Below are 11,770 nucleotides of genomic sequence, written 5' to 3'. Positions count from 1 at the left end.
AAGTAATAAAGAAGTTTATGTTTTGAGTTGAAATTATTAATTAAATTTATTTTATGGTTTCAGTTATTTAGGTATAAGCATTATTTATGCGCTTATCAATTTTTATATTTATAGATAATTCAAGTAGAAATTTTTGTAAATCAAGCACCAATTAATAATCAAATTAGAAGCTTTTTGTGCTTAAAACTATGTAAGTTATATACAGTTACTAATTACATATTAAAATTCTTTTAACGAAATGGAAATATCGTACACACAGTTGGAATTAGAATAACAGCCTCAACTATCAGGGTTACAGTAGCAATAATAAGTAGAAAGGACAGGAAACGAAAATCATAAGTACACATATTTTACTAGAAAATATAGTATCATAAAAGGGACAAAAATAAAAACACAAAAAGTATCTTATTAATAAATTTATTAATTATAGAAAGTAAATATTACTTTTTGCAGCTACAATCACAACAGCCACAACTATCAGGGTTACAACAGCCGTAAATAGATATAGAAAAAGAAAATCATAAGTAAACATGTATATTGTTAATTAACATATATAGTTATAAGTTACAGTTATAGTTATAAGCATAAGAAGCTTCTATATTGATTTTTATTTTACATTTGTGTGACTATAACTTATAAATCACATGTTTATTCGCGACTTTTCTTTTCTGGATTTATTTCTGTATTTTGTGATTTTGACTCTAATGGTTGCGGCTGTGGTTGTATTTCCTCCTTTTTCTCCCAAAATTATAACACGGCAGAAGATACGGGATTGCTTTCTTAATTATTGTTTCTTTAACACCTGCAGAGGTATTTAAAGGTGTTTCTCCTCCTGCACCTAACAATTTGTGCTCGGGCTAATTTTGTATAATTGTAATTCCAGCAAAAATATTGTTTGTATAAAAATATACACTGAGTACATTTGTAAAAATCGTGGTTATTCCGGTCTTAAAAGTATCGAAATATTGAATGTCTATGTAAATAAATAGTAGCGACAAATTGATATGTGTATATTAGCACATTTGTGTTGAATGGAGAAAGGGGGTAAACTTTGCAAAAAATAATTAAATCCCAACAAAAACACTATCAGTGTAAAAACATGCATCAAGTACATTCGCAAAAATCCGATCCCAGCAAAAATATTGTCAGTGTATCCCCACGAAAACACTATCAGTGTATCCCAGCAAAAACATTGTCGGTGTAAAAATGTACACCCAGTACATTTGCAAAAATCGTGGTTATTTCGCTCTTACAAAGTACCGAAATGAAATAAAGTCAAGTACACAAGCCTTCTACAGTTTATGTGAATAGTCCAGTGTGCGCTGTAAAAAATTTGCGAGACAAGTATCACTCTAGGAGTCATGCACAAAGTGAAAAAAAAAAAAATAATAAAACGTAGTTGGCGGACCCTTTTACGAAGGAAATGTTTTTACCAGACTTGGATTAAGGAAGGAAAAAGGATTAAGAGAGATTAGAGGGAGTAGAAGAAATTAGAAAGGACATAACCTCTAGTTATTATATCAAAAGCTTTGATAGAAACTTGTGCTAAATACATTACATTCGCGCTACGAGTGGTGGGGATGAATCAATTATACATCAAATAAGCGATCCCATCAGCTATAATAAATTTAAATACTGGTAACAACTGAGCGAGGATTTCAGAACTGCATTTTTAGCAGAGGTGGCACAAACTTATTCGAAACTCTCTCCATCCCCTAGATCTAGTTCTGGCAGAATTAATGGGAATGTTTTTCCCATTAAAACATTTCCTTCGTAAAAGGGCTCGCCAAGTACGTTTTATTTATTTTTTTTTTCAATTTCTGAATGACTCCTAAAGTGATACTTGTCTCGCAAATTTTTTACAGCGCACACTGGACTATTCACATAAACTGTAGAAGGCTTGTGTACTTGGCTTTATTTCATTTCGGTACTTTGTAAGAGCGAAATAACCACGATTTTTGCAAATGTACTGGGTGTACATTTTTACACCGGCAATGTTTTTGCTGGGATACACTGATAGTGTTTTCGTGGGGATACACTGACAATATTTTTGCTGGGATCGGAATAATCACGATTTTTGCGAATGTACTTGGTGCATATTTTTACACTAATAGTGTTTTTGTTGAGATGTAATATACTCGTAAGATAAAAGATTAATAAACGATGACGTCAGTGATAACCAATAGGAATGTATTAATTATTAAATAATATTCTTATTGGTTTTTAGTAACTAAGTTCTTTGGAAAAATCAACAAGATATATTTGTTTTGATTTGAGAAAAGCCATTATTTTGTAATACTTGGACCCAGTTAATCAGTCTAATCAGACGCATTTTCACACTTCTTGCTTTACAAAATATAATCATTCAATTATGTGTCGTAAAATTATCTAGTCTAAATTATTTCTGCAAGTAGAGTGCTTTGGCGCTCCACAGGCGTAAACATTTCCCATTCCCAAAAATCCTTAAATTGCATACAACGAGGAACATCGGGGATTAAGTGAGGCAAAGATAACGTGGAAAGCGTTGAGATCATATGTGGGCAAAGGATGATTTGAAATGGTTGACACGGTGTTAACTTACATTATAAATTATTAAAAATCGTGCAAACATGCTGTATTCATTGTTTATACATATATCTTGTCCATATATGACGTCACGTAGATTGTTTTGCTTCAGGGAAATTATCTGACGCCGTGTCTATAAGTGTGTATGATCTACGGTCTAAGTGTGAATGCTTGTAGGTGACCATATCAACGACAAATTTACAATGATCGATATAAAGTAATTTATTCTTTGGAGAACTCTAATTAGAATTGTTTTAAATTGTTTTAAACAGAGTAATACAAAAATGACTACTATCTCAAAATCTGTGAAACATGAAGTAGAAGCTACGTTACAAGGTTAGATAGTTTTCATGTACTGTATTTATATGAAGTATTTTCAATAGTTTAATACATATGCAAGTGTTTAATATATAAGTATAATAAATAAATATTAAGAAGTAAAAGTTCTCTAATACTGTTTTATAGTTGTTCCATAGTGTGCAGAGTTTTTATCCTTTTTACTGTTATAAGAACATGTATAATATGTTAATTTTAATTACGCATGTAAAATGGATATATAATACATATTTGCAGTTGAACTAGATTTCAGTATACATATACTTGTACATATATGATGATATACAAATGTTTTCTGTAACGTTAATGTAAATGTAATATGCATATATTGTAGGAACATTATATACAGGCTATATTAGAAAATGTTCATGTGCATATATATCCATAAACGTATAGTTTTTCAATTATATCCTATTTTATGTTGCTTATGGTATATCTCTTTGAAGAATGATAATTATGGTCATTTAAAAGACTAGAATATCTTTGAGTCTAATAAGACTTTAATGAGGATAACACAGTGCACAGACAAGTATTGGATTAGTGTTTTACATTATATAAAATAACATGGTATACATTTTGTAATACACCTTGTACACTATGTATACAAGATTTGCCAATTCATATTTTCACATGTTTAATAAATAGGGACAATGGTACAAAAGATTTTAAAAGTATTTTATTTTATCTTAAACAATTAAAACTCTAAAAATTGTAGATGTTTATGAAAAAAAGTTTAAATAATTCTGTTCATTGTAATTCCAACTGCATATTACATTATTTTGTTTACATAAACTTTTAGACTTACACATAAAAAGTTTGTTACGAAATTTTCTATCTTTATAAGATAATCACAAATCTAAGAATAAAATTATAAGAAATAATATAGATTCACATGTAAGTGAGAATGTTTATGTAAATAAAATAATGTAATAAGCAGGTACTGTTACAATGAATAGCACATACAGGGTGAATCATATAACATTTGCACCTCAAATATCTTTGTTGTTTTTTAAAATATGTCAAATGTCTCAAGGAGAAAGTTGAATGGTTTAGTGGAGTTCATATAATACCAAAAGAATTTTTGCTGTGTTTTGTCATTTTTTTAGAGGTATTAAGGTCACCTTCATCTTTTTAAATGGAACCACCTCTTTTTGAACATCTACAATGATAGCCCATTTCATTAAGAATTCAGTGACTATTATATATAAAACATGAAAGCAAATTACGTTTATCATGAGTGAGACTTATAAACATATTAAGGTCATATTCAATGTTATTGAACATTCTCAAATATCCTCTAGTTCAATTAATCTATGGAATGTTCATTATTAGTCTGTTGATAATTCGCACTAACTTGGACAAATTGACCACCAAAGACAATGGAGCATAAATGTGTGGTGTGGTATTTTGAACAATGAAGTAATCGGGCCACGCTTCATTACTGGAATGATGACAGGACCAAAATATTCTCAATTTTTATGAGAAAATCTGCCAATTTTGTTGGAAGATGTCTCTTTACAAAACTGTCATGATATGTGGTATCAACATGACGGCTGACTTGCTCATTATGCACTTTTTGTGGGGTCTTCTAGAAGAGACAGTGTACGTGCACATGAATGCTTCAACAGCAGTTGAAGATATACATCTGTGTATCATAATAACGTGTGCAAATATCACCTCAGATATACTTGTCACAGTTCAGCATTCCTTCAGAGCCCATTTACAGTAATGTATTGATATAAACGGCCATCATTTCGAACATTTATAAAACACAGGTATTCCATTTTTATATTTAAAATCTTATGTGCTTTCTCTGTTCATGACCTTGAATGAACTATAGTATTAGTCTCCAAATTCCTAATGACAGGAACTATCATTGTAGGTGTTTGAAAGGAGATGATTCCATTTAAAAAAATGGAAGTGATCTTTAAAAAAATGACAAACAAACAACAAATTTTTTGGCTTTGTGTGAGCTCTATTGAACCATTCAACTTTGTCCTTAAGACACTTGATGTAAGATTGTTTAAACTCGTTTTCAAAACATACATACTTTTACAGACAACCTTTGAAGTATTACAAGTGTTTGCATGTATGTATACCTTTTCAAACTGCAAAAAATTTAAATTAGGAATCTAATTTAAATAATTATAATGTACTAATTATATACTAAGAAACTATTACTATAATAATCGGAATATAAATCAATACATATTCTGTGTAGGCATATCGCTTCAACAATTTTCTGCTTCTTCAACATTTTAGTATTTCAAGCACCTTGCTTTTTAAACAAAAGTAATTTTTATTTGGGAAAGCTATCTAAACCTATTTTGTATAACATTGCTTTAAATATTTTAGTATATAAATTATTGTATGTATGTATGTATGTATGTATACAAGGTGAAAATTATAAAGTGTTATATACGAATATCTCCAAAAATATTGATTATACACAAAAATGTTTCAGATGAAAGTTGTTCAACACTGAGGGCAATATCATGTGGGGGGACTTCTATTTTTCCCGGTGGACGCGCAAAGATGAGGTGAAGGTCACGACCATTTTTTCAAATGAAACTATACTTTTATTTTGTGTTAGTATTGTAGCTTATTTTAAGACGAATTTGAAAACTATGTACAGCAGGTCATTTAAGGTCAAACTTGCAGGAAATGCTGAAAAAGTGATTGAAATAAAAGTTTATGTTAACTTCCTACGCAATGTATTACTCTAATATCTGAAGAAGTACCCTTAAATACACGACGCGTTATGTAGATGCAACATGACGATGCGTCTCCGCACTATGCACTATGCTCTCGAACAGCAATGAACGAAATCTTCCCAGAAAGGTAGGTAAGTCGAGGAGGGTCCTGTAGCCTGGTCTCCCCATTCGCCGGATTTAACAGCACTAGACTACTTTCTATAGGCTTATATTAAAGACTGCGTAATGTTCATTAAGCCTGCGACACGTGAAAACATGAAAGTTGGAATATGCGAAGCTTGTGCTAAGACAAACGTTGAAATCTTGCGCAAGGTTAGACAATCATTTCAACAAAGAATTGTTATGTGCATTGAAGTACAACGTAATCACTTCGAACACTCATTAAAGTACAAATAAAACGCAATTACGTTAAATTATCAATACATTTATTTTATTCACCTTTTCGTCATTTCCCTGCAAGTTTGACCTTAAATGATCTGTTGTACATAGTTTTCAAATTCGTCTTAAAATAAGTTACAATACTAGCACAAAATAAAAGTATAGTTTCATTTGAAAAAATGATCGTGACCTTCACCTCATCTTTGCGCGTCCACCGGGAAAAATAGAAGTGCCCCCACATGATATTCCCCTCAGTGCTGAACAACTTTCATCTGAAACATTTTTGTGTATAATCAATATTTTTGGAGATATTCGTCTGTAATGTTTTATAATTTCCAACCTGTATATGTACATACTATATCTTAGCTTATATTATTGCTTTTGTTTGATCTTATACATTAATATAAAGTATTTAATATTTAAGATGTTCAAACAATGAAATGCGCTGGACGTACACAAGGGGATGGAATGGAAAATGTGACATTGGAAAAACCTGAAGTCAAGCAAACAAAGTATCGTCTTGGAGATGTACTTATTTATCATCCAACAAATTTGAAACAATCAAGTTCAATTCCTCCAGTTACTCCAACTGGACCAATAGTGAATTTGATACCAAAACATGTGGTTAGCATGAAAAATGAAAAACAGATTTTAAATTCATTAAAATCAAAAGAACCAAAGTTCATTCCTTATGAACCATACAAGGCTGCAGTTAATCCAATTATTCCATATGATAAAAAGAGTAAAAAGCTATTAAAAAGTAGTTTAGACATGAATATGACAGTTTCTCAAGTTGCAGCAGTAAAAGTTCATGAAAGACATATACCATCAACTGATACTTTAAAAGCAGGTGAAGATAAACTTCTGCATAATGAATGGTTAAAGGAGAAAAAAGCATATGAATTAGAAATACAGAAACTTAAAGAAGAGAATAGTCAACTTGAAAATCAATTAAAATTTCAAGCACAGGTATTAATAGATGCATATATGTAAACACTTTTTTAAATAATATTCTTATGATAGTAAAAATGAACTAATGAAATGACTACTATTTACAAATTCTCATTGGCTTAAGTTATTTGCTACATAGGGTGTTATGCATATATATTGAAATATTTATAAAAGTAATACAAGAGATCAAATAGAAAAAAAAAAATACATTTTTTATAGTTTCTTTAATTTGTTTTTCTATTTGCATTTTCTTGTCACTTCTGCAAACGTTTTAATCTCATTTGATACACCCATGAAAACATGATGTAAATAAGAACATAATATGTTTATAATTATGATAAACTTTGTTTTTTTTTTTTCTATAATTTTGTAGTTTGTGTTAAATAATTTATAAGATGGTGGTGAACTTGTAGATTAGTCACACCGTCACCAATTTCAATGATCTTTGGATATCCAATCTTAAAGAAGCGATGGTGTCATTTTGTATCGAAATTTTCAAATTTTGTCCTCAGTTTTGCGCGTTAATGATTGGTTGTTTCGTAGATGTATCGAATATTTCGGAAGTTATGCTCAGTTTTCGGCCGCGTTATTTTGTATTGTTTAAATTATTTTTATTATGGAATATATACGATCATGAAATCTTTAACATAGATATAGTGGGAGTATTTATCATTTTTTTCATACAAAACTTTTTTCGAGATCAATATTATGGTTTGTTGACAGCTTCAGGCGACTCTATCAAGCTGTCAATCATTTTATCTGTCAAAAACTATTAATAATTGTATATTCATCTACTCAAATGACAGCAAGCAAAGATAAGGTTTCTTTTTATAGGTAATTTACAAAAAGTAGAGAAACAAAAAGTTATTGAAAACAGATTGTACTTTGCGTGGCCGTAGCGTGTGCGTTGACCTAATATCATTAAGTTCATCATTCTGGACAACGTTTTTCTATATACATAATAGGCGGACGACCTTAGTTTCCGAGATATTTGCAAAAAAGCTGTTGCTACTACTGCATCGAATTCTGGTTATACGTACGTGTTTGTGACAGCGTACATGTTACTATGCGACGCGACGGCCGCTTTTCTGCTGTTTCTACAAATAAAGCATTGGTTCGACAACCAATATTATAAAGGGTGGACTAATTAGCTTTAACTATCGAACTCGAGCATTGTTTTCGAAACCTTTACTGAGCCAAATAAGTTAACTCGGTGAATACATAGAAAAAATCTAACTGGGTCTAATTATAAGTTGATCCTGTTAAACCTTAGGGTCCTTATAAGATGTTGGGTCGCCTGAGATATTTTTTTTTGGATTTGTCCGCTAAGTTAACTTCTTCACGCCATAACCGGTTTCGATTTTTGTTTATAACTTTAAAGCTAAAGCCTACTGCTTGTTACGTGTATAGGAAAAAGTTGTTCAAAATCTTGTCTACAATATATTCAAAGATCATCAAAATCGGCGGTGGTGTGACTAATCTGCAGATTCAGCAAGATGTTTAGTTGAAAATTTTATATGAAATAAAGGTAGTGTATGTACATTGTATTTTGTTATATTTTTTTATTTTATACGCAATTTAAAACATATGTTACTTTTTTTTATAATAGGTTAATGGAGAATTAAAGAATTTATTAGTAGCTGCTGTAGGAGAAGATCTTGAAACAAAAGTTCATCTACTGACTGAGGATAAATTACAACTTGCTCGGGCTCTTTTAAATTCAGCTCAACATCTTTCAACTCATCAAGAACAAACTGAGTGGTTGGCTGGTCAATGTGAAGTTTGGAGGAGTAAATTCTTAGCCAGTAGGTAAATTGAAAATTATTCAATGAAAATATTTATATCATGTGTAATATTAAAATTTATTTATTTGGAAACTTTTAGTAATATTTTTCATATCTAACAATTACAAATAGTACAGTATTTATTCGCTAAATGCTCGCAGTTCGGGTCCACCCGCGGACAGGTACCTGCTAGGGACACGAAACTTGAACCGCATTAAGCCTTTGTAGGCGTAGAGAAGGACAGTAAGCGAAAGACGAAAAGGGAGTGAGAATTCAAGTGACCTTCGCCTCCGGTGGCGATAACATCGAGTATATATCCGCGAGAAGAATTTGAGCATTTAACGAATATATACTGTATACAAAGGTATAGATATCTTAATTGATCAAAGAATACCATATATCATACATTTCCATTTCAGTAATTTAGTAATCAATTATTTCTTCACAATTTTTTCTTATATTATTACAGTTATTATATTAAATTTGAATTTATTTTTATGATAGTTTAATGATTGAAGAACTTGCAAAATGGAAAGCAGCTCTTTGTCAAAGAACAACAGATCTTCAGGAAGCAATAAAAAGACTTTTAGAAGATCGTAATCTAATTCGAGATCTATCTCTTAAAACATATAGGTACGTTTAACAAGTAAAAAAGTTAACAAATAAAAAATAACAAATTATTTATTTTACCAGAGTATCAATAAGTACTTTCATAGTTTATAAGAAATAAAAATATATTGGTTTGTTACAGAACACTTTGTGTCCTTCGTGATAATTTTGATGCTACTGGAATAGTTTATTGTAAAAAACATGAATTGGCAAGCACAAATATTATAGATTTAGTGCAAGGTTGTAATCAATTAGCAGAAATTCTTAAGGTTCAATTATTGAGTGGAGTAGAGAATACTAATTTAAACAAGGAGATTAACATTGCTGGTCTAGATATGAAAACATTTGCTGAAAAACATGCTGAGCAAGTAAGTTTCTATTTTCTAATAGTATGTACTATATAGGATGTTCAGCTATCAGAAAATAAAATAAGAAATTCATGTGAATCTTGACAAACCACAGGATACCATTATTAGCATCTTAGTTTCTACGTGAAACACGGGCGAACATTGATTGTCGCATGACATTAAAGCAACCCTGAATGTATGCTAATAAATGCTCAAAGCAAAATTCATAGTTGGTGATATATAAAATGAACAATGATGCATTGTGATGCTCTTATAATTATTTCTGAGATAATAAGAAAAACTTTAATTGTTCAATAGCAATCTATTCTTTCAGAAAATATGATGAATCGCGGTGTTTGACTATTAGTAGGATACCTACCTTGTATATCTTTTAAAACGTAGTTGGCATTAACTTTAAAATCTTAATGGAGTTGACCTTATGAGAATCATTTTACCTATTTGTACTTGACCACAAAATTCCAACTGCAACAAATTTTTGACTTATTTTTGTTTTGTATTAATGGAGGGCTTCTATTTACAATTTCTTTAAGATTTATTTCGTTAATTTGTAAGGTCAATTGTTTATAAAAGCAATTTCGTTTTAATGCTGTTATAGACGTTTTGGTTTTAAACATTTCCTATTTTCTATTTATTTACAGTTACTTATGAGTCCAAAAATGCTCATGACAGGAAGACAAGATCTAGCTTGTAGCGCAGTGATGGGAGCAGCTGTTGCAGTTGGTGGTCAAATATTTCTTTCACAGAATGATTCAAATATAACTTGTCCTCATTGCAGTGGTGAAATAAAACAAATTTAAAATTTTTTCGTTATATTGTATAAATCATAATTTGTATCATAAGTAAGGTGAGGGATTGTATAGTTGAAAGTAAATCGACATGATACAATAATAACTTTTTGTCATGAAATGTTTCCTATTGTAGAAAAATGAATCTAAAAATAAATAAAGTGTGTATATACTTAGTTACTTACTGTAACTGTTTCCGTATACAATGTTATATTAGAGCTTGTTTTTTAATGAATATTTACCTGTCAATAATTTCTTAACGTATGTGAATTAGCATAATAAAGATCAGATGCAATGGACACATATATCACATAACAAAAGGAACATCTGTTTAGTAAACAGATAATATCGATAGTTGCTCTTTTGTCAAATTCATTACGTTATAAAGCTTCTGAGAATTTGTAGGTAGAGGTTTGTATGACAAAAAGTTATCATTTCAACTTAATTTGAACTATTTGAACTATATAATATATATTATACTATTCTTCCATAATTAACAACTTATGTTTCCTTATTTAATTACATAATGATGTACTTCTACATTCTTCTTAACACTTATATTATTTTTATGTTTACTTGTATAAATAATATTGAATGACAATACAAAATAAAGTCAAGATTTAATTTAAAACAAATTTGTCAATAGTTTTATGCAGGGTGCTTCATAATTCATGTCAGGTATCAGGTACAGTCTATGACTGGAAATAAGACGAAAATCAAGAATAACGAAATTGCGTAGGAGGCTTTCTTTTCAAGAAAATTAAATTTAATTGTCATAACTTTATAAATAACTGATGTTGCAGATTTTATTACAAACCTAAAAGCCTAATTAAAAGATTACAACTTTGCATATGTAAAAACGGACAAGATTGTGAACAATAGCTACACTGAAAATAATAAACTAAATTCAGTAGAAAATACACTGATTATTTTATTACCCTGTGTTTAATTATTCTTCAGTCGTATTCTGGTTATTAGGATCGCTATAGGGGATCTAACTCAGGACCGGATTAGGTGAGAAAGGCGGGTAAACCATAAGAAAAGCGTACACGTCAATTTCTTTTGTTTGTCCCTAAAAGGACAGACGGTTATTTTTCCTCCTTTTTAAGGGGGTACGATCAGATATGTCAGAGCGGCGACATTACCGACAAAATTAGGCAAAAACAGGGGTTTACGGCCTGACACTTTTCGTCCTTATATGAGATGATTTTAAACTGGGAATGGGTTCATTCGAAAGAAAACAGTTCAATGCAGCGCAGTCAACTCGCGATTTAACGAAA

The 11,770-nt window shown here is 30.4% G+C and overlaps 1 protein-coding gene across 2 annotated transcripts; it reads left to right on the top strand.

The window, feature by feature from the left end:
- Positions 1 to 2,510: 2,510 nt before the first annotated feature.
- On the top strand, positions 2,511 to 11,412 carry LOC143178966 (golgin-45). Of its 2 annotated transcripts, XM_076377914.1 has the most exons (7): positions 2,511 to 2,738; positions 2,838 to 2,901; positions 6,418 to 6,962; positions 8,554 to 8,753; positions 9,233 to 9,361; positions 9,480 to 9,705; positions 10,344 to 11,412. In XM_076377914.1, the coding sequence occupies exons 1-7, from the start codon at positions 2,733 to 2,735 to the stop codon at positions 10,500 to 10,502; spliced, it is 1,329 nt and encodes a 442-aa protein (XP_076234029.1). In that variant the 5' UTR covers positions 2,511 to 2,732; the 3' UTR covers positions 10,503 to 11,412. The 2 variants fall into 2 exon arrangements, with proteins under 2 accessions (XP_076234029.1, XP_076234037.1); XM_076377922.1 differs by lacking the exons at positions 2,511 to 2,738; positions 2,838 to 2,901 and adding an exon at positions 6,241 to 6,341.
- The last annotated feature ends 358 nt before the right edge of the window (positions 11,413 to 11,770 follow it).

This window comes from Calliopsis andreniformis, chromosome 1 (assembly GCF_051401765.1).
Source record: "Calliopsis andreniformis isolate RMS-2024a chromosome 1, iyCalAndr_principal, whole genome shotgun sequence".
Taxonomy (NCBI): domain Eukaryota; kingdom Metazoa; phylum Arthropoda; class Insecta; order Hymenoptera; family Andrenidae; genus Calliopsis; species Calliopsis andreniformis.
The sequence above is the reverse complement of the archived record's forward strand: the minus strand, read 5'-3'. Positions and strand labels throughout refer to the sequence as shown.